General features: G+C 42.8%; 3 protein-coding genes across 7 annotated transcripts; all 3 read left to right on the top strand.

Moving 5' to 3' along the window:
* The first annotated feature begins 65 nt into the window (after positions 1 to 65).
* LOC129602599 (GDP-mannose 4,6 dehydratase-like) lies at positions 66 to 2,787 on the top strand. 3 transcript variants are annotated; one of them, XM_055501664.1, is made up of 8 exons: positions 66 to 196; positions 275 to 469; positions 652 to 779; positions 864 to 996; positions 1,074 to 1,183; positions 1,439 to 1,736; positions 1,897 to 2,143; positions 2,204 to 2,787. In XM_055501664.1, the coding sequence occupies exons 3-8, from the start codon at positions 696 to 698 to the stop codon at positions 2,430 to 2,432; spliced, it is 1,101 nt and encodes a 366-aa protein (XP_055357639.1). In that variant the 5' UTR covers positions 66 to 196; positions 275 to 469; positions 652 to 695; the 3' UTR covers positions 2,433 to 2,787. The 3 variants fall into 3 exon arrangements, with proteins under 3 accessions (XP_055357639.1, XP_055357640.1, XP_055357638.1); XM_055501665.1 differs by having other exon boundaries at positions 128 to 469; positions 676 to 779; XM_055501663.1 differs by having other exon boundaries at positions 128 to 469.
* Positions 2,788 to 3,005: 218 nt separating this feature from the next.
* LOC129580600 (platelet-derived growth factor receptor alpha-like) lies at positions 3,006 to 7,582 on the top strand. Its single transcript, XM_055471194.1, has 8 exons — positions 3,006 to 3,734; positions 3,993 to 4,291; positions 4,419 to 4,569; positions 4,642 to 5,038; positions 5,896 to 6,111; positions 6,219 to 6,613; positions 6,767 to 6,990; positions 7,069 to 7,582. The coding sequence occupies exons 1-8, from the start codon at positions 3,468 to 3,470 to the stop codon at positions 7,289 to 7,291; spliced, it is 2,172 nt and encodes a 723-aa protein (XP_055327169.1). The 5' UTR covers positions 3,006 to 3,467; the 3' UTR covers positions 7,292 to 7,582.
* A 399-nt stretch (positions 7,583 to 7,981) lies between these two features.
* LOC129580598 (CAD protein-like) lies at positions 7,982 to 20,268 on the top strand. 3 transcript variants are annotated; one of them, XM_055471192.1, is made up of 23 exons: positions 7,982 to 8,184; positions 8,260 to 8,560; positions 9,039 to 9,308; positions 9,613 to 9,671; positions 10,202 to 10,282; positions 10,774 to 11,288; positions 11,674 to 12,544; positions 12,617 to 12,805; positions 12,867 to 13,103; positions 13,170 to 13,307; positions 13,363 to 13,595; positions 13,727 to 14,211; positions 14,269 to 14,486; positions 14,550 to 14,843; positions 15,560 to 15,972; positions 16,560 to 16,982; positions 17,041 to 17,269; positions 17,345 to 17,541; positions 17,603 to 17,862; positions 17,926 to 18,317; positions 18,546 to 18,988; positions 19,048 to 19,237; positions 19,338 to 20,268. In XM_055471192.1, exons 2-23 carry the CDS (start codon positions 8,470 to 8,472, stop codon positions 19,920 to 19,922), a joined length of 6,813 nt encoding a protein of 2,270 aa, XP_055327167.1. In that variant the 5' UTR covers positions 7,982 to 8,184; positions 8,260 to 8,469; the 3' UTR covers positions 19,923 to 20,268. The 3 variants fall into 3 exon arrangements, with proteins under 3 accessions (XP_055327167.1, XP_055327166.1, XP_055327168.1); XM_055471191.1 differs by having other exon boundaries at positions 7,982 to 8,560; XM_055471193.1 differs by lacking the exons at positions 7,982 to 8,184; positions 8,260 to 8,560; positions 9,039 to 9,308; positions 9,613 to 9,671 and adding an exon at positions 9,852 to 10,002.
* Positions 20,269 to 21,665: the final 1,397 nt, after the last annotated feature.

Genomic DNA, 21,665 nt, shown 5'->3' with positions numbered 1-21,665 from the left:
ACACCCAGTAACGCTTCTGATTGGTTATTTCTTGGTGGCATCCAGTAAATTCTCTGTTAGAGGCTCGAAATGTCAAAATTTCTTTTGAGTTGCATTCACGAAGCATTTGTATTTCTCTCACCTTCAAAACAAAGCGGCGAATACCGTGCATTTGTCTATTTAGAGTGACTGCCACGTTAGCGAAGGCTTCTTACAGGTAAATGGCTTATTTTTGTAACGTAAAGGTTGAAACGGAGTGGATCCGTTATCGCTTTTTTGCTTATCTTTTGAGAAGTTTTCTTCAACAAAATCTACTGTGCCACTGTTGACGTCGAGTCGTCCGCTGAAACTCGTACAGGTTTCTGCAGCCGAAGTGGAAAACGTCGCACGCACGCAGAAAGTCCTCTTTACTTCCTGTGCAGCTGGAAAGATTTTGTTGTGTGTTGTTTGGCCGGATCTTTTCGGTTGTTGCTTAAACACTCATACCAAGGTAAGACCGTACATAAACGCTTTTAACGTTATCTGTGAGTCTGAGCATTGATTTACGACTTCTTATTTACTTACTTAACGAGTAGCTTGCGCAATATCCCAGTAGGCAGTAGCTACCGCTAATCTTTATGGAGATTAGCATGGCAATAACTCTTACGTTTAAATAATATTTTCGGTTTCCAGACTCTGGTTGCCGTTGAAATTTAGTTGTTGCCAAACTCGCCAGCATGGGAAGCCTTGTAAAGACGGATAATCGCGCTGTGGGAGATGGCAGGCAAAAAGTCGCTTTGATAACGGGAATCACTGGACAGGTAATCGCACGAAAATGAGATCAGGAGTCAGAAACTATCATAAGGAGCTGCGGAGATTAACATCGCTTTCACTTGATTGAACAGGATGGATCGTATCTTGCTGAACTCCTGATCTCAAAAGGATATGCAGTGCATGGGATTATTCGCCGGAGTAGTTCGTTTAACACTGGACGCATTGCACATCTGTATGATGATCCAACTACCCATCGCCAAGGCTGTAAGTAGTCACTTCCACAGCAAATAATTCTCGCCCGTGATTGTAATTAATACAATCTGTTTTATGCTTTTTTTTAGCAATGGTACTGCATTATGGCGATTTAACCGACAGTACTTGCCTGGTTAAAATTATTAACGAAGTGCGACCGGATGAAGTGTACAATCTCGGTGCTCAAAGCCACGTGAAAGTAAGCTGAATAAATATAATAAAATAAAATTTACACGCTTTGGCTACAGCGGAGTTTGAAAATGCAAAGAAACAGTTGTTGTTACATATAAATACGATTATGCCGCCGCTGTTGTGTGCTGACATTTTCTTCTGATCACTTAACTCAGCTTATCTGAACGGTGCTCTTACAGTTAAACAACATCTTTGTGCGCAGTGTCTTGGGTGGTTATTCTAATTTTATTTGTGAAGGTTCTGAACATGGTGTATATCGCAGGTATCGTTTGACCTGGGAGAATACACCGCAAATGTCGACGGCGTAGGCACACTACGCTTGTTGGATGCTATTCGGACGTGTGGTTTAGGTGATACTGTCAAATTCTACCAGGCTTCGACAAGTGAATTGTACGGAAAAGTACAAGAAATACCGCAAAAGGAAACAACGGCGTTTTACCCGCGATCTCCTTATGGTGTAGCCAAATTGTACGCTTTTTGGATTGTGGTTAATTTTCGCGAGGCATACAACATGTATGCCTGCAACGGGATTTTGTTTAACCATGAAAGTCCGCGTAGAGGTAAAGATGTAACTTGCCAATTTGACTTGTTCTCACTATCATGACAGTGAAAATTTTAAATCAACAGAATAATCATTTTCATTGTGAAACAGTATTTTTTAGCAATTGATGCAGGAAGGATGAATTACTTAAATGTGGCGTAAAAATTTGTATCGGACAGGTGAGACATTTGTTACACGCAAGATTACTCGCGAAGTAGCAAAAATTCATCTTGGATACGAACAGTTTTTTGAACTGGGTAATTTGGATTCCAAGCGAGACTGGGGCCATGCACGGGACTATGTGGAGGCGATGTGGCTCATGTTGCAGCAAGATCAACCTGAAGATTTCGTCATATCAACGGGCGAAGTCCATTCGGTTAAAGAGTTTGTTGAAGCTGCTTTCGGCGTGATTGGAAAAACTATTCGGTAAAACCAGGAAGTACCGCAAGGGCTGATGGGAGAGGTGCACTAATGGGTGTTTTGCAGATGGGAAGGGGAAAACGAGAACGAAGTCGGGATTGAGGTGGAAAGCAACAAAGTGCGCGTTAAAGTCAACCCCAAATACTACCGGCCGACCGAGGTGGACTTCCTACAGGGAGACTGCAGCAAGGCTAAAACACAGTTAAAATGGACACCGTCTACAACATTTGATGCGCTGGTGAAAGAGATGGTGGAGTCAGATATCAAGCTAATGCAGAAAGACCCTACTGCATAGACGGTGGTTGTAATGGTGGTAATTCCAGAGTTGCATAATAAGTGGTAGTTTTCATTGTTTTCATTCCTGTCACAAATGATTGATTGTTTTCTACAGTATGCTGTTTTGTACGTTTGCTGTTGAATATTCAGATCGTTGTTTTGTTTTTGTTTAGAACTAAATATTTTATGTCATAAGTGATTAATAGCTGCTGAAGGGCGGTTTGGGTGTTTGCCTTTTTTCATAGATAAACTGTGCGTCGGAATGACCTGTGCGGTATGTTTCAGCGCACAGGTCTTCAGTTGCGAAGAAGTTGGGGAAAAACTAGCGAATACCATGTATGAAACTATGAATGATAAACATCGTTACTAGTGTACTACTGTCTCGTAGCGCATACAGATCCACTCAGAAGTTTTTGTGTGATTTTCTACACTTACCGATAGCCAGCAGCCATTTATGGCAGCCCATTCCAGCAATGCATGCCATTAATAAATCAGTTTAAAACGTGTACTAGTAATACTCGTCTCAGTCGTCTGATACATAATGCGCAGTTTCAACTTTCGTGGTACTTTACTACAAAACATAATAATGTTTTTAGCCAATGCCGGCGACAAGAAACGTTCTGAATTACCACGGCATGTCGCTGCTTCAGGATTATTATACGTAGGCGAGAACATTCTTTTGTACTTAGCGACAATAGTGTTGTACAGGTACATTCTTGTAGCCTCTGGACCGGATATGTCACAGTGGCGTGCTTGGATGTGAACTGGCAGGAGTAAATGGAAACCTCCTTACTTTACAAAATTAGCACACTTTATAATCTATACTAACTTAACGTTGTTTCCCGGTTCCGTTGCCCGACTAGTACTCAAGACATTCGACTAAACTCCTGAAGAGTTTGAAGTCAAGTCTATCTTGATAAATCGACTCTGCAATGGAAAAATAGCACACCCGCTTTGATTTTTTACGACATTCAGATATTCTGGAAATACATTCTTCACAAGTTTCGATGCGCATTATAGAATCCGTGCTCTGCAAATTACGGCATATAACGTCATGGCACTCGGATCTTTTCGACTACTGTTTTGTGTTGCACTGCTTCTTCTGTTCATACGGGAAATTATGGGTGAAGAAAGTCTTAAAGAGGTGTTTCGTGATGATTTCGATGGTGACACAGTAGATTTAAGAAAATGGTATGTTTCTGATACACCGTCCAATGTCGACGGCGAGCTCCAGTATTTTCTGCCTAACAATGTAATGGTTTCCAATGGGACTATGACGATTACGGCCAAATACATTGGTCAAGACCGCAACAGTACCCCAGTGAGTATGCACTGCACATAAAGTCACGCATTGATCTTTAGAATTCTGTTGTGTACAATGTCATTTAAGGGTCCGATGAACAAAAAATAGTTATTTATTGTGCGCTATGTCAGGTACTTTTGACATAAACTATTAATTTCGTAATATTTTATAAATACCAGCAACATGCATAACATGTACAATACACAGCACCTACGGTAGGTTAACGTTAAATTAGGCTGGGTATGATCGATGCCTGTACATAAGAGCAAGTTGTAGGTGGATGCATTCTTTGCAAATCGAAATTACACATCGGGAATGATTTACACCATGAACAAATTCTATTTCAAATATGGCGAAGTAGAATGGCGTGCTAAAGTAGCCAAAGGGAAATCCATTCTATCGGTGATCTTCCTCTTCAGTCCGATGTGCACTCCCGTTTCCAAGTCGTGCAAAGGTTACTGGCCACCGTCCGTTACCGTAGTCGGCGCTTTAGGGGAGCATCCCCGAATGATTGAAATGAAATCGTATTACATGGATGGTCAAAAGCCAAGTTTAATCAAAAGCAATTACACCAGGTAGATTGTAATTCTGGCACAGCTGCATATGTAGAAGTATACCTACTTTTGCTACCGAAATCAATACTATCGAATTATGATTATAATTAGCAGCTTGCTTGATCTTATCGCTTGTTGGTTTAATCAGCACTGAAGATTTCTCGTTGGACTATCACACTTACAAACTAATCTGGACAGAAACCTATTTGGGATGGTACATCGATGGGCACGAAGTGTACAGCATTGCGGAAGTGAAACAAATCCCGTCAGTTGTTTTGGGGCTGGTTATGAAGTTGGGTGTGAGAAAATTTCAATTACAGCTATAAAAATGTATAAAAACTTACGCAGTAACGTATTTTTAACTAAAAAAGGTTGGAGGCGCGTTCGCGGTCAATCGCCATCCGGACAATTCCATTTTTCCAGTGCATTATATGATAGACTACGTGGTTGTGCGCATGTATTCCAATGGATCTTTTTTTCTGGCGCTGAACGACGCTGACGCTGACGGATCACCGTATCTGGCTCCAGTCCTCGGCTGCGTTATCACGTTTGTGGTGTTGTTATTCTCCGGAGGCGCTCTGGGTGCCATTGTATGGCGCCGCAGGCATGTTATCAAAAAACTGAAAACAATGGAGATATTAGCAGGGGGAATGCGGAAGGACTCGATGGATAATCTAGCATACTCAAGCGTAGAAAAATCAGAAATGAACCCGGCAGTGATGAATTATGTCCGTCTGCTGGAAGTTCCGCTAGCAAACATAGAGATGAGTAAGGTCACTACTATCAATTGCAGTAAACTACCCTAGGGTAACGGTTTTGGCTGTTTTTTATGTTTAAATCTTGAATCGTTTTGAGTGGTACTTAATAGTTAGGGTGAGACTATAGGCACCCCTTTCACCCCCGTTTGCTATAGGCACCCCCTTTTGCACCCTTTTTTACTACAGGCACCCCTTTTCTGTTAGATAAATCTTGAACCCCGTTTTTTCAGCGAACTAAAGGCACCCGTTTTTATTTTTTTCCCAGAGGTACAGTATAATAAAAATTCTTTGACAGGTTTTTTTGGGTCACAAAGAAGTTTTGTCTCATAATCTTATCGCTTATGAGACAAAATAAACTGATCTGCGCCATGCAGCACCTGGACGCATGCCGCCTTTACGAATCGTTTAGGCGGAAGTTCCGCAATCTTGACATGACCGGCTTGCACACCTTTCTGGCTTCGTCCCATCTCTGCTGAGCGTAATGTGGCGGCAAGTTAAACTACATGAGCAGGGGAAATTTTCTAAGGTTAAGAAAAAAAACACAGCAACGGACAATTGGGTTTGCCTATAGTTTTCGCACGCGACCGGGTGCCAGGAATTAATTAATCGAAAAGGGGTGCCTATAGTCTAAGTGGGTGCGAAAGGGGGTGCCTATAGCTATTTCCTAATAATTAACACGTACTCTGTTCGATATTGTATTGGCTGGAATACAGTATATTAAATATGTCACGTGTGTTATAAAAATTTTACTTACGTTGTTCGTTTAAAAAGCCATCAGTTATTAACATGGACGTTAACGTAGTCATGCTGACGGTCTGTAGAATAGCTATGATCAGTGTACAGTTTGAAAGTTGCCTTTTATTGCAGGTAATCTCGTTCTCGGAAGAGGAGAATTTGGAGTTGTTTGGAAAGGCATTGCAAACGGATTAATCAACGTTGCGTGTCCGGCAGAAGTTGCCATTAAGACGGCGCGCGACAAAAAGAACCCACGACATGTTCGCCAGCTGATGGAAGAAATGGCAATCATGTCAAAAGCCGGTCGTCATCTAAATATCTGCAATCTTATAGGGGTGGTTCTTAAGGGTATACAACAATAAAACGTTTCGACTGAAAACTCAACATAATATGTATCCCTGCGGGTACAATCGTTCACCATATTATATTGAATGGCTGTTCTTGTTAAATTCCAGGGGAAACTTTGTTGTTATTGGAATTTTCAAGATACGATTGCCTAGCCAAGTTTCTAAAATGCCATCGCGATGCTTGGTTCTACAGCCACACAAGTGCTACCGGTGACCTTTTGCCGTTCGACGACGACGAAGCCGACCGATTGCAGTGCATTCTGGATCTTCAGCTAAAAAACAGTGATAATAACAATAAATTCGATGGAAAAATTCTGTCGACCAATGATCTTATGAGCTTCGCTTTTCAAATCAGCCGTGGAATGGAATACTTAGGCAGTCGCTCCATAATCCACAGAGATTTGGCAGCGCGCAATGTCCTTGTCTGTGACGGACGCGTGGTGAAAATTGCCGATTTCGGAATGGCTAAGCAAACGCTCGAATACGTTCTTATGGATCAACAGGTGACGTACGAATCACGTTTTATCCATGCAGTTGTCTAAGAAATTTTGCATAATTGTTCATACGAGAAATGCGCAGTTGTCAAAGCAGAGCAGAATGATTGTATTGTACTATATATACTGTATTAGTCTGTTTGTATACTCAACCGTCCGTAGGCATTTCTTCCGGTCCGATGGATGTCCCCGGAAGCGATAACAGAGCGGAGATTCTCTGTTCAATCCGATGTCTGGTCGTTTGGCATTGCAGTGTGGGAGATATTTAGTTTTGGGGAGCATCCTTATGCCAACATGAGAACGGACGTTGGGGACGTTGTGGAACTTGTGAAGTCACTGCGAGACGGTTACCGTATGGAACGACCGACATCGTGTCCAACGGCCATGTACGTGATCGCTCATCTGAGTTCGGATTCCAAATAAATACGCTAAAAGTTTTACTCTTGTTCGTATTGTTTTTGCAGCTACGAGTTGATGGTTCAGTGCTGGAATTTTGATCCGAGACTACGCCCGGATTTCACACATTTGACACAGAGATTACGAACCGTAATTGGGAGGGATCTGCTTTCAGCATATTTATGTTTGGATATATGCTACAGTCAATTCAATGATCAGCATCGGGAACAGCTGAATGTTATAAGCCAAGTCGCACCGGAAGCAGGGCATAGTCACCAGACTGCCCTTTAGCAATGCATTTCTTGTGCTGTTATCGATAAAGCCAAAGTTAATCAATAGGTTGCTAATTTTACAGTTGCACACTGAAAACTTTTTCTCGTCAAGATACGCAAGATACACCTTTATTCTTTTTTTTGCACTATATTGTTACCGCATGTTGGACTACAGTTTTCATATCTTCTTTACTCGCATGAGGTGGTTCTCGTGGGATGCATTATGCGGCAAGTCCGAAAGCGTTTGCGCAAGTTTTGAGGTTTATTCGTTAATCCCTTGCAGGATTGCACTATAAAAACAGCAGCGTTGCACTGCTGCAGTGAGATCGTGGTGCCGGTAGTGGACCTCTTTGAAATTACGTATACGCTAAAATCAAACCCCCTTTTTTAAGTCTTTAAGCTAACTTCAGTAGGTCATGTGTACACGTACCGTAGAAATCCGAAATCTCTTATCTTAAGGAGTAACTAGGTAAAAGTGTAAAACTAGAACATAAACTGGGGCAGTAGAGCGGGATATCATTCTGCATGACTCCAGTGTGAAACTATGGGCGAAATTGAAGTGACGAAACCGAGTGTCGGCGAGTTACCGTGGAGGCGGCTGGAGCTGATTAAGTACACTTTGACCGTAAGGCGGGCAACTGCCATCCTAGGAGGGCAGGCTTTCCACTCGAAGCAGAAGCTGTGCTTTGTGACTTCGTTCGTGAAAGTCAGAAAAGTGTTCACTGCCTGTTGAATAGTTTTCGTCGATAAGATCAGTCCTAAACTTGATAGTCAATCTTAAAACATTTTGGAGTAGACCGAAAGTCTTTATTTAGTTCTTTTTGGGCACATTTATGAAGCCATTGGCAGTTGTCATTCTGTCATCTAGATTGGCTCATAGCGTGAATTCACTTGCCACTTGGAGGCTGTGGAGTACGTGAAATATTGTTTGCTTTGGATACCCTTCTTGTATTACCTGATTCCTCAGAACATTTGTTTATCTGGCAGTACGTCTTGCTTAAAGTCGACGCAGTAATCGGGTTGCTGGTGCGTTCTACGAAAATCTGCGTTGTCTCCGAGCAGTAGGGGCGAGTCAGGAGTATCCGTGCGGTGAACGCACCGGCGAACTCGAGGAACCTTTTGCGGGTATCCTCGTCGTTCTGAAGAGTGCCTGTGGAGTGATTGCGCATCTCTGTGGGTATCGCGTGGTGGGTTATTATGGCGTCTACCGCCACCTTGTACCTAAAGGATGGAAGCGTATTTCGCGGGAAAGTTTTCGGCGAACCGCACGATACTGAAGGCGAAATTGGCAAGTAACGTTTTACAACTGTTTTGGAAATTGGTCTGCGGCTCGTATTTAGGAAAACCTGTTGACGAATAAACAGCTGCGAATTGTGGATTGTGTCTAAAAACGATGAATATATCCTGCAACTTGTTGAGGTTGCGGAGCGATTCAGAAAGAGCAATTCTGAACTTCATTTTAATGTTATCAAAGTTCGTGTGCCTGTTTGAGTTGCTCGCTTCTTTTGGTCCAAGGCTTTGGATTGCGCCGAAATTCCAGCAGCTCTTCCCTGTATAGCTATTCCAGCAGCTTTTCCCTATTCACATTCACAATGGCTTAAATAAAAATGCTTAAAATTTTGCTGTATTAATACGTAGTAATTTTTCCATAAAATTGACAATCTGTAATAATTATTTATTCGAAAAGCAGTTACTCATACAGTGCTGTCATCTATTAATATGTTGATGATATATGAACTGATGTCGATTGTAATGATTTCGTACAGTTTTCCAAACCGGAATGGTCGGCTATCCGGAATCCCTGACCGATCCATCGTACCACCAACAGATTCTGGTGTTGACGTATCCAATGATCGGCAATTATGGAGTGCCGGATGACAGCTGTGATGAATTCGGATTATCGCGATGGTATGAATCCAATAAAATCTGGCCCATTGGATTGATTATCGGAGAGCTCAGCCAGCATTTCAGCCACTGGAATGCCCGCAAATCGCTTGATCAATGGCTGAAAGAACATAAAGTTGTCGGAATCGAAGGCAAGTTTTGCACGGACAGTCGTTGATTCTGTAATTGCAAATAACTTTTTTTACATGAATTTTCGTATTGAATTATTTTAATTCTTTTTCCCGAATTTCTGAAATATTTTCGATTGTCATTTCCGGATTTTTTGAAGGATTTTAACTTTCGCGTGATTTTTCAGCTTCGCGTTTTAGATCTGGTGTTTCGCAATAAGTTTTGCAGTTGCCAGCCAGTATTGTCGCATAAAACGTGCTTAATTTGGAGCTGCTTCACTTATCACAATTTCAATCATGTTGTGATGCGCTTCCTGTTTGCTTTCAGGCGTTGATACGCGATCTTTGACAATGTGCCTGCGTGAACACGGAACGACTATGGGCAAGGTAAGAGTCCAGTTGTGCGTAATGAGTTATTGTACAGTAGTTATCCTGGGGGAGCTTTTATACTGTGTCCATGTGCTATCTGTCGGAGGCATCGTTCTGCTCTGATTTCCTGGCCGACAGTAGCAGTGGCGGTAAGATTCATTCTGGCAACATTTTGTGCCAGTAAATTCATTCCGTGTCGTTATTTACTGCCTGCATGGCCATAGTCTTAACCATTACGATTAATCTTGCTGTTTATGCTGGTTTGTTGTTGAAAGTCGAAATGTTTAGCTTAGGACGTCCGTTTAGTTTAAGGTTTTTGAATGCCCGGAAAAGCGTTCTAGGCAGTAACGTAATTATATAAACAACTCTGGTTCCCGCCGGCACTGTTGTAAATTTATGTTAACTTGAGCTCACCAATTATAGGAACAGAAAAGCTTTATTTCTCGCTTTATTTATCATTTATTTATCATTTAAAAGCTTTACTTCTCATTTTAGGAATCGTGAAAATTTTAAAATAATGATATTCAGTATAATTTATTTTGTTTCAGATCGTGCTGGGAGATCGCATACCAAAAATGGTGTTCGAAGATCAAAGAATGCGGAATTTAGTTGCCGAGGTCTCCATTAAGGTAAAAAAAAACACAGCCGGTACTTTGCGATTGCTTTATGCGGCTAGTTGTTTCGAAACATATCTATAAGTTCGAAACATTGTATTGTACATATCTATAAGATGGCAGTGCAGTGCAGCAGTATATCTATAATGCAACACTAATTAACAACTTTCAATAATTCGCTAGTACACAATATAATCATTGTACTTTGTACTACAATTAGAATTTTAAAATAATCTCAATCTCAGATTTTCATTAAACAAGAAAAACGGCGAAGGCTAAGGACGAGTAATAATCTGTACTGGAGTAGTCAAAATCATCATATTGTACTGAGATTTGTAAATCACCACTGCACCATTTATTACCTGGCACAAAAATTGCCATAGTAGTTATGAAATAGGTTTATTCATAGTGTTATTATTCTGTAAGTCGCTGGAAGTTGTCTGTATTGATTAGACAAAAATAGCACAATTGTAACATACATTACAAATGGCTTTTGGTACTTGCAGAAACCATCAGCTAAACTGAATCCCACCGGATCTCCACATATTGCCATTCTGGACTGTGGTTTGAAATACAACCAGCTGCGGTGTTTTCTTCGACGCGGCGCATCCGTTCAGATCTTTCCTTGGGACCAACCCATTCTTCCTCTGCAGAATTCGTTCGATGGTCTGTTCATTAGTAATGGCCCGGGCGATCCGCAGTTGTGTACTCCACTTATCAGCAATCTGCGGGCGTATCTGGAACAGCCACAGATTAAGCCGGTGTTCGGTATTTGCATGGGGCACCAGATGCTGGCGTGGGCGGCTGGAGCGGAAACCAGAAAGATGCTTTACGGAAATCGGGGGCATAACCAACCTTGCACACTTTCCGGTACGACCAGATGCTACATCACTAGCCAGAATCATGGCTACGAAGTGGATGTAGAAAAATTGAAGAGTGGAAGCGAATGGAAAACGCTCTTTGTCAATGCAAATGATAAGAGCAATGAGGGCTTAATCAACACCAAGAAGCCCGTGTTCTCGTACGTTTTTGCTGATTATATCTTCTGTTACGATTGGTGCAATATTTCCTGTAAACCCAGAAATGTTTCGTATTCGTTTCCATAAGTATCTTAAAGTTATTCATTGCTTATCTTGAATGAATGTTTCTCATATTTGGCAATATTTAGTTTCAAGAGCTAGTCAGCGTGAATCGACATCGTTAAAAATTGATTAATTAAATTAAATTGATCTTGAGGGTGAAAGATTTATCGTCTAATATATATAGGCGTTCTCCTCACCCAAATAGCTTTATTATTGTGATGATGGTTTTGCATTGGTTTTGCGTAATTCATTTTCGCATTTCCTGTTCGCTCTTTTCGTGATTGTTCAGTGATATGTTTGTTACACGAGTGTGCTTTTTTTCAGTGTACAATTCCACCCTGAGCATATGGCTGGACCAAGTGATTTGGAGTGTCTCTTTGATGTCTTTCTTAATACCGTCCATAAGTCCAAAAGTGGTGCGGCCTATAGCGATCTCAGTTTACCACAAGCGATAGATTCAGCTCTAAAGGCTCCTCCTCCACCCTATCCTGTTTTTGCACAAAAACCGAAGAAGGTTTTAATCTTGGGCTCCGGCGGTTTAAGCATTGGACAGGCCGGTGAATTTGATTATTCTGGGTCACAGGCCATTAAAGCGCTGAAAGAAGATGGTGTATCCACAGTTCTGATTAATCCCAATATCGCTACGGTTCAGACTTCTAAAGGTCTGGCCACAGATGTTTATTTTCTACCAATCACACCCGATTACGTGGAGCAGGTAATCAAGGCTGAATGGCCGGATGCCATCATGCTCAACTTTGGTGGACAAACGGCTCTGAACTGTGGGGTTAAACTGCATGATCCGGATCCGAACCACCCAGAAAAGAAAAGCGTTCTGGAGAGATACAATGTCAAAGTTCTGGGCACTCCCGTCGAAGTAATCAAAGATACGGAAGATCGGGAACTGTTCGCTTTGAAGCTGAAGGAAATTGGATACAGTGTAGCACCTTCGAAAACTGCCACGAGTGTGGCAGAAGGAGTACAAGCGGCGGAAGAATTAACCTACCCAGTATTGGTGCGGTCGGCTTACGCTTTGGGCGGACAAGGATCTGGATTCGCGAATAACCGAGAGGAATTTGAAGCGTTAGCCACGAAGGCTTTGGCACAAAGTTCGCAGATCATCGTGGATAAAAGTTTGAAGGGATGGAAGGAAGTGGAGTATGAGATCGTTCGAGACAAGTTCGACAACTGTATTACTGTGAGTGCAACTTACCTATGACTTGCCGCTTCTGGTAACAGTTTAAAATTAATTGGTTATGCTATAATATAGGTGTGTAATATGGAGAACGTCGACCCATTAGGGATTCACACCGGCGAGTCTATCGTCGTTGCACCCAGTCAGACTTTGTCCAATTCTGAGTACCATCTGCTACGCCGTGCTGGTATTGAAATTATCCGACACTTGGGTATCGTCGGCGAGTGCAATATACAGTATGCACTGGATCCGTTATCAGAAAAGGTATAGTATTTAGTGGGTGCACTGCTTTATCGGTTTCCATCTTTGCTGTTATTCGTAATAGTTTTACGTTGTGGAAGTCAACGCTCGTTTATCGCGAAGTTCGGCACTGGCTAGCAAAGCAACAGGTTATCCTTTGGCCTACATTGCTGCCAAAGTGTCCATGGGCCATAGTTTGCCGGCACTGATGAACAAGGTGACTGGTGGGAAGACCACAGCCTGCTTCGAGCCAAGTCTGGATTACTGTGTTGTCAAAGTGCCTCGATGGGATTTGAACAAATTTCGCCGCGTTTCTACAAAGGTAAAATCGCACTACCATCTACCATGCGCTGTTTTTTATTATGCTTATAATTTTTTATCTACGCAGATCGGGAGCTCTATGAAAAGCATCGGAGAAGTAATGGCGATAGGACGTAACTTTGAAGAAGCCTTGCAGAAAGCTTTACGAATGGTGGACGACCATTTCATGGGTTTCGACCCTGACGTGCACAAGTTATCTGACGATGTGCGTTTCTTACTATTTCTATCTTTTAGAGGTTTATATATCGTTGATATTTTAGGAATTGGAGAATCCAACCGATAAGCGCATTTTCACCATCGCCACAGCATTGGCCAAAGGCTATTCTGTTGACAAACTGCATGACCTCACGAAAATTGATCGGTGGTTTTTGTACCGTATGGAAGGAATCATTAATTTTGGAGATAAACTGAAAAAATTATCAACTGATCGTTTCACGCGGGATATAATGCTGGAAGCCAAACGTTTAGGTTTTTCGGATAAGCAGATTGCTAAGTATGATTTTTAACTTCAATAACGGTAAAAATATAAGGTGACAGTGAATTGTTTTATGTAGTCATTCAAACAAATCGATGAAAAGCCATTAAAAAACTTTTTAAACAAGGTTTTGAACTTTCTTTTGTTAGGCTTGCACATAGTACTGAATCCGTGGTGCGAACAAGGCGTCTGGGTCTGAACATTCATCCCTTCGTCCGACAGATTGATACAGTAGCCGGAGAGTGGCCGGCGCACACCAACTATTTGTATTTGACTTACCATGCGGAGCAGCATGATGTCGATTTCATACCCAACCGGAAGAATCCCATGGTCATGGTATTAGGTTCCGGAGTGTACCGCATCGGATCCAGTGTCGAGTTTGACTGCTGCGCGGTGGGCTGTCTTAGGAATCTGCGAGAAATGGGCCGCAGCACCATAATGGTCAACTGCAATCCGGAAACAGTTTCCACGGATTATGACGAATGTGATCGACTGTATTTCGAAGAAATCAGTACTGAAGTTGTGATGGAAATATATAGCCTGGAAAATCCCGATGGGATCATTCTTAGCATGGGCGGACAGCTGCCGAATAATATTGCGACGGATCTGAATCGGAATGGTGTCAGAATTCTTGGTAAACGCAAGCAAGTCAAAGAAAATGACAAAGTTTTTATAACTGCTATTATTGCAGGTACGAGTGCCGAATCAATCGACAATGCGGAAAATCGCTTCAAATTTTCGCGTATGTTGGATAGAATTAAAATCGAACAGCCCAAATGGCGCACATTAAGCAGTATGGAGGAAGCTAAGGAGTTCTGCGAAGAAGCAGGATATCCGTGTCTGGTGCGACCGTCTTACGTACTTAGTGGAGCGGCGATGAATGTTGCCACGTCTGCCTCGAATCTGGAGGTAAACAGTTAAACATAGTATACACAAAACACGACGTACATATGCATAATAATTTCGTTATAGTTGTTTCTGCAACAAGCCGCTGCTGTGAGCAAGGATCATCCAGTTGTAATCTCCAAGTTTATTGAAGAAGCCAAAGAAATCGATGTGGATGCCGTGGCGGCCAATGGCCAGGTGGTATGCATGGCGGTATCCGAGCACGTGGAGAATGCCGGTGTTCATAGTGGGGATGCCACACTGGTAACACCACCGTATGATCTGAATAAGGAAACACTGGATCGTATCAAAGGAATCGTGCGCGATATTGGACGGGAACTGGAAGTTAATGGGCCATTTAATTTGCAGTTGATCGCGAAGGTAAGTTAGATAAAATGAAATGTGGGAAAAAACGAATGTTTATTAGATGTGCCAGAGGGGTTATTCAGGTGTCAAGTGCTTGATCCACCTTTTCAAATAACGATTGATTCAGTTGTCAAATTGCATCTATTTCGCTGAGCCGTCTGCCTTAGGTGATTTTCTTCTTTATTGTCGCGCTAATTGGCAAATAAGCTTTCTTATGGTTATGAGTAAATCTTTTAAATATATTTTTGAGGTTTCTGTTTCAAAAGTTTAGGTAAAAGGCGAAGTAGTCCGCTTTGATTTTTCAGGCAGATGATGTCCTTGAGACGTTACACTTACAGTCTTACTGTACCTATTACCCAGATGTTTTCGTATTGTTTTCGAATTACTGTTGAATGATCAAGAATTTTGTGAGCACCGTATTATGTGATTCCTCTACAGTATTGATTTGATGCGATATTGACAACTTAATCTATTTGATTGACTCCTAAAGCGTTCTGCTGACAGAAAATTTAATTGAATTTCGGTATTTAGTACTGTTATGTCAGTGCGGCAGGCCATTTAACTGCATTAGTCTCTTTTTCCAGTTACTGGCGATTAGTTATCGTCGCATGACCATTCGTAAATAGTGTAAATGTTGAAAAACCCTTTTTCTCGTTTTCTGGTATGTCGAATGTCAAGACTTCAGTAATACTAAATAGGAATTACCTACTTCAGTGATCGTTGCGTTTCAGGACAATCAGTTGAAGGTCATCGAGTGTAATCTGCGTGTTTCTCGGTCCTTTCCCTTCGTTTCGAAAACTTTAGATCACGATTTCGTGTCAGTGGCGACCCGTGTGGCACTGGGTGAGCCCGTGGAAGCACAGGATGTGATTTTCGGGAAAGATAAACGGGTTGGTGTGAAAGTGCCGATGTTTTCCTTCTCCCGTCTGACGGACTGCGACGTGACATTGGGGGTGGAGATGTGTAGTACGGGTGAGGTTGCCTGCTACGGGATCGATCGGCACGAAGCTTTTATGAAGGCCATGATTAGCAGCGGGTTCAGATATCCGCCGGCCAACGGAAAAATCTTTCTCAGCTTTGGGAGCACGAAACTCAAAGAGGAAATGCTGAATAGTGTTCAAAAACTGAAAGGCATGGGATACCGGTAAGGTTATGATTGTCAGCGTTAAGTGATTCTGGATTCTAGTTAAGTGTATTATTTTACTTTCTGGATTCTGTTGAATGAGTTTAGTACTATTTTGTGTTTTGGTTTTCCTACAATTTTAATAGTGGAGCATTTCATTGCTTTCAAGGTTATATAGCTCTGATCGCTGATATAATTTGTTTAGTTAGGGTTGCTACCAACCTACCATCCTGTGTGTAACGATGAGTATTGTACTTACTTTTATATGCGGCTTGCGGTAGTTTCTTTCGCTGTTGAAAGCACCGAATGTAGTTTCTTTACATTGGCAGTTTCTCGAACGAGGAATGGTGAAGTGTCAAAATCGTAACATTTTTGCTAGTTGTACAACTGTCACTGACGAAGGTTGGTTGACATGTTTTCGTCGCGTTAATCGAGTGCATGCGGCGGTGCCAGTGACGACTGCAATATTTTGAAATTATTGTCGCGTAAAACACATCTGGTTGTTGGTCAACAGATTTGTTATATATACTGTTCAGCGGCCATCAACGATACTGCTCTTGGATGCCTAACTGTTCACTCATTTGTTCAGTCTGCTGAATTGATTGTAGTTTGTTCGGGAGTCAAGGCACCGCAGAATACTATACGAATCGCAATGTTCCTGTCACTCTTGTGGACTGGCCTTTCGATGCATCTTCCGGTTCTGTCCAGCAGTCGCAACAGCTGCAGGGCATCGCCAGCTACCTACCATCCAAAGAATTCGACTTAGTGATTAACTTGCCAGATCGGAAAGGCGGATCACCGCGCGTGTCCACGCTAATACCGTCACAACAACCCACGCGAGGCTACCGGACTCGTCGGACTGCGGTGGATTTTTCCACACCCCTGATTACCGATGTGAAAGTAGCCAAACTGATGGTTGAAGCCATGGAAAAGTTTCGCCGGCCACCCGAGTTGCGACGTCGGACGGATTGTATCACCAGTCGAAATGTGATGCGATTGCCGGGATTAATTGATGTCCATGTTCATTTGAGGTAAGCGTTTATGCTGGGGAGTTAGCCAACGATATTACCCAGAGTTATGGTACCCTAGGGAACCGGGAGCGACACACAAGGAAGATTTCGAAAGTGGCACAGCAGCCGCCTTGGCTGGTGGTGTGACAATGGTGCTGTGCATGCCCAATACCAACCCCTCCATTACGGACAGAAAGAGTCTGACGATGGTGCAGAAGTTGGCCGCAGAAAAGGCACGATGTGATTACGGACTGTTTTTGGGTGCCAATGAAGACAACGCGCCGGTTTTGCGAGATCTGGCTCGTGAGGTACAAACTAAGTACAACTTATCGTGATCCGTGTGACTGTTGTTGCTTTAGTATTTTTTGTTTTTGCGTCATTAGGCAGTAGCACTGAAGATGTACTTGAACGAAACAAATTCAACACTTCTCCTGCCGGATATGACCTCGTGGATGGCTCATTTTCAAAAGTTCCCCAAGGACCGGCTGATTTGCGTCCATGCGGAAGGCCCCACTCTGGCAGCAGTTTTGTTGTATGCGCATTTGTACGACCGGCCAGTACATTGCTGCCATGTGAGCAGGTTAGTACGTAAGGTTCAGTATGGGTTGCGCATAATTGTTGACCGCTTGCATGATTTCTAGACGCGATGAAATCCTGTTGATCAAAAAAGCAAAAGCGCAGGGAACGAAAGTTACTTGTGAAGTGGCACCACACCATTTGTTTTTGACGCAAGAAGATTTGCAAACCGAGCCGATGAAATGTCGTGGTGCAGTGAAGCCGCCGTTGGCTACGAGAGAGGATCAGGAGGCACTGTGGACAAATTTAGATGTTATTGATTGTTTCGCTACCGACCACGCCCCCCATACAGTTAGTGAAAAAGAGAGCAACAAATCTCCACCAGGTTGGTGCCAGAAAGATCTGTTTCTGACAAACCAGATTTGTTTATCGGAATGCTTTACGAAAGGTTTTCCCGGTTTGGAAACCATGCTTCCTCTCCTGCTGACCGCCGTTCACGAGGAACGTCTCACATTGCAAGACATTATTACAAAGCTGTATGACAATCCGCGCCGGATCTTCGGCCTTCCGGAACAACCGGACACGTACGTAGAAGTGGACTTGGATGCGGAGTGGGTGATTGGAGGACAGGGTGCACCGTTGTTCACCAAATGCCAGTGGACGCCGTTCGAGGGCTGGTCTGTTCGGGGCAAAGTCAGACGTGTTCATTTGCGCGGAGAGGATGTTTTTGTGGATGGGCAGTTGGTGGGTCAGCCGGGGTATGGACGAGATGTGCGTAGCGATCGTTATGACTTTGAAGTCACGCACCGCCCACGCTTGGAACGCGTAGCTACTCCGCAGGTGAGTACTGATACCGTAACAGACGTTTTGGATGTAAATCTAATATGACATCTGCGGTAACCAGGTAGCCGCAATCCCAGAAAGTGTACTTGACAGCTGAAGCAAAAGCGTTTTAATAGTACCACTAGGTTTGCATTGATGTAAACCGGCTTGTTCAAGAGGGTGCTGTATTACTAACAATCTGATATTTTTTACCACTAAATATTTGTCTGACGATGTTTTGCACAGGACTTCCATTTGCCGAATGGGTTTCCACCTGAAGCTACTCCCGGCTCAGCACCCGGCGAGTCTCCACAGAAAGCAGCGCGCTTTGGCCGAGAGCGATCGCGAATGTTGAGTGAATCCATGCCGGATGTGAATCATCAGCTGGCTGCCATGGATGGAGTGGGTGGTTCGCGTTCCGCATCGCCCCTCGTGCCGCTGCATCCGGCGTTAAGTGTTACACCCTCAATCAACGCCTTGCAACCTGTTCTATCTAGCCACCATGTCGTTTCTGTCAGCATGTTCCAAAAACAGCAGCTGGCAGCTTTATTTCGTTTGGCAAAAAAGTTCAAAGATACCTTGCGGAAGAATATTAACGTGGAACCGTTGCTGGTTGGAAAAATCATGGCGTGCATATTTTATGAAGCTAGCACCAGAACCATGAACAGCTTCGCTGCGGCTATGATGCGGTAGAGCTATTTTGTATGATCATGTCTCGTATTGTGGTTAATAGCTCCTTTTTCTATAGCCTGGGCGGAAATGTATTGTATGTCAATCCGGATACCTCGTCAGTGAAAAAAGGCGAATCCCTCGAGGACACTGCCAGTATGATGGCCAGTTACTGTGACGTTGTTGTGCAGCGACATTACTTGCCGGGTGCGGCAAAGAAAGCGGCGGAACGCTGTGGATCCAAAGCGTTTATAAACGCTGGGGACGGGGTAATTGTCATTAATCTTCTTGAACTCCGTTAGCCAGTTGTTATTATTCAGTTCTTTAAATACCGAAAATTTGTCTGATTAATTTTGGTGTTTGGTTAAGGTCGGCGAGCATCCGTCACAAGCGTTGCTGGACGTGTTTACCATCTGGGACGAGATCGGCACGGTGAACAAACTGATTATCACGATGGTGGGCGACTTGAAGCACGGCCGCACCGTGCACTCATTGGCTAAGCTGTTGACACTCTACCGCGTTCAGGAGGTGCGCTACCTCTGCCCCCCGGGTCTGGAGATGCCGGAAGAGATCAGAGATTTCCTTACCGCCCGTGGTGTGACTCAGAAAACATTTGAGAATCTGGAAGAGGCCCTGCCTGATACGAATATTCTCTACATGACGCGAATTCAACAGGAGCGCTTTGCGTCCGAGGCGGAGTACCGAGCGGCCTGTGGGAAATTCATCCTTACACCAGCGATGATGACGCAGGCGCTGGAGGAAGGACGAGATGGACCGAAGATGCGGGTGATGCATCCCCTGCCACGGTTGGAGGAAATCGCCACAGAAGTGGATAGCGATCCGCGCGCGGCTTATTTCCGGCAGGCTGAGAATGGGCTTTATGTGCGGATGGCACTCTTGGTTGCGTTACTGAAAGGCCGGGAGGGCCTGGCGGCAAGCGGCGTTACGTTTTGAAAAGTAACCATCGCTCTTAACGTCTTAGCTTTTTAATGATCCGTATTATTCCGTCTTCTGTGTGCTGCATTCAGCATGTTTATCTGGTTCGCTGTGGTTCTTCAGTTCTGAAGATTTTCGCGCATAATTTCTGCGATGTTTTGGGCCCGCATTAACTGGAAGATAGGTGCATATTTTAATATTTTTGGTAGTTTGTGTCAGCTGTCAAATTCGTTTACCTCGTTTATGCTCTGTATTATAAAGTTGTAACTACTTGTGTTTGCTGTTGTGTTGTTTGTTTTTGACATGGGAGACCTGCTGTTTCTGGTTTAGCCTCTCAGAATAACTCTATAAATCATGAATGTGATTGTTTGGATCCATGTTTTTCCAAAACGATGTAGACTGTTGAGGTCATTCCTGTTGCTTCATCGCTTTGTATCTATGTAAGTGCTTTTCGGAACTTCGTTTGTTATAGCATTTCAAGGGCGCTTTCCTGCTGCTTTCCTCTGTGAACATTCTTCAGATAAATAATTATTTCATGAATCGTTATGAATGGTAACTGGTTATATGAATACTGATTATCTGTGCCAGGACTTCGGCCTCTGTCCTTTGAGGCAAAGGATCTCGGCTTCTACTTCACCAATTTTGTTGCTTTAAAGTACGTACATCAAAATTTTCTAGGTGTAGCGGTGGATCCAAGATTGTTGAATTTTTGCCAAAATCATTTGTCTAGGTCCAGTGGTCAATCATAAGCTTGTTACCCTTGACGCGATAAGAAATGCACACTGTTCTAACACAACTTGACCGAAAACACAAGAAATATCTATATTTTGAGCTGCTACTTAACAATAAGTACGAGTACAATACAAAGTAAAAATTTATGTACGTACTTAACTTAACACGTTAGTCATCATCACGCTAGTGATCATTGCAAGTTATGTACTGTATGTACAAGTGGACAGTCCGTGTTTCGATTAACTTATGTAAAGTGTATCATAATATTACTAAACATACGTACGGGTTTATTAATAATTATTATGACAGTCTGTAAGCGATCGCAAAGCAACACATCCTTGGAATTACTTAGTTTTTAATAGTCATCGGCCAATATTCATCCGTGCTGGGCTTGTATCATATATAGAAGTACTCGTATTACACAAAACGATTTCTGGTCCTTAAAACCCGTTCTTTGTATTTTCCGCTGCTCGTTTAACCGAACAGCGGAAACGATGAAGTTTTAGACCAAATTTTCTCTGTGATTAGGCCGCCTCTGTCGATTGATGCTTAATGTGATCGTTTCTGAAGTTGTTGTGAAATTTTTCTGTGAACAGTTGTTTGATAATTGAAAAACTACACAGCATACTGTAAAAAAAAGTTTTAACGTAAGTACTCTTATAAAACGAAGACAACAGTAGTTGCTATACTCGTACACCGGCAAACACTAAGTGTTTGCCGGCACTGAAATGCATCCCTCAAGTTCTGACGCTTCCCGGCGTATTTATACCCAGAAAAAAGTTATTTTATTTTACAAGTAAAATATTTAAGTGAATTACAAGTTAATAAAATTGATATGAGTATGGAAAAAAGTACTAGTACTTAAGGCCATGGCTAGTTCGGCTTTATTCATAACAGGCCATTTTGCAGAAGTAAGGCGCTTTACAGATTGAAGACTGCTCTATCCGATGGTAAAAACATTGAAGTGATAAAATTCCAGGGTTATGAAATATAAATTTTTTAAGTTAGCTGCCTAAACTGAGTAACGAT

This window comes from Paramacrobiotus metropolitanus, unplaced genomic scaffold, assembly GCF_019649055.1.
Source record: "Paramacrobiotus metropolitanus isolate TYO unplaced genomic scaffold, Prichtersi_v1.0 Parri_scaffold0000004, whole genome shotgun sequence".
In the NCBI taxonomy this organism is placed as follows: Eukaryota; Metazoa; Tardigrada; class Eutardigrada; order Parachela; family Macrobiotidae; genus Paramacrobiotus; species Paramacrobiotus metropolitanus.
Note: the sequence above shows the minus strand (reverse complement) of the source record. Positions and strands in the feature narration are given on the sequence as shown.

What these genes read in the sequence shown, in the direction of transcription:
- LOC129602599 (XM_055501664.1), top strand. Translation starts at nt 696, where the DNA reads ATGGGAAGCCTTGTAAAGACGGATAATCGCGCTGTGGGAGATGGCAGG. An exon ending in TAACGGGAATCACTGGACAG is followed by an intron (nt 780 to 863) that starts GTAATCGCACGA and finishes TTGATTGAACAG; the next exon opens with GATGGATCGTATCTTGCTGA. An exon ending in GTGATTGGAAAAACTATTCG is followed by an intron (nt 2,144 to 2,203) that starts GTAAAACCAGGA and finishes GGTGTTTTGCAG; the next exon opens with ATGGGAAGGGGAAAACGAGA.
- LOC129580600 (XM_055471194.1), top strand. Translation starts at nt 3,468, where the DNA reads ATGGCACTCGGATCTTTTCGACTACTGTTTTGTGTTGCACTGCTTCTT. An exon ending in ATCAAAAGCAATTACACCAG is followed by an intron (nt 4,292 to 4,418) that starts GTAGATTGTAAT and finishes TGGTTTAATCAG; the next exon opens with CACTGAAGATTTCTCGTTGG. An exon ending in TATAGGGGTGGTTCTTAAGG is followed by an intron (nt 6,112 to 6,218) that starts GTATACAACAAT and finishes GTTAAATTCCAG; the next exon opens with GGGAAACTTTGTTGTTATTG.
- LOC129580598 (XM_055471192.1), top strand. Translation starts at nt 8,470, where the DNA reads ATGGCGTCTACCGCCACCTTGTACCTAAAGGATGGAAGCGTATTTCGC. An exon ending in CTGAAAGGCATGGGATACCG is followed by an intron (nt 15,973 to 16,559) that starts GTAAGGTTATGA and finishes AATTGATTGTAG; the next exon opens with TTTGTTCGGGAGTCAAGGCA. An exon ending in GAGCAACAAATCTCCACCAG is followed by an intron (nt 17,863 to 17,925) that starts GTTGGTGCCAGA and finishes GCTTTACGAAAG; the next exon opens with GTTTTCCCGGTTTGGAAACC.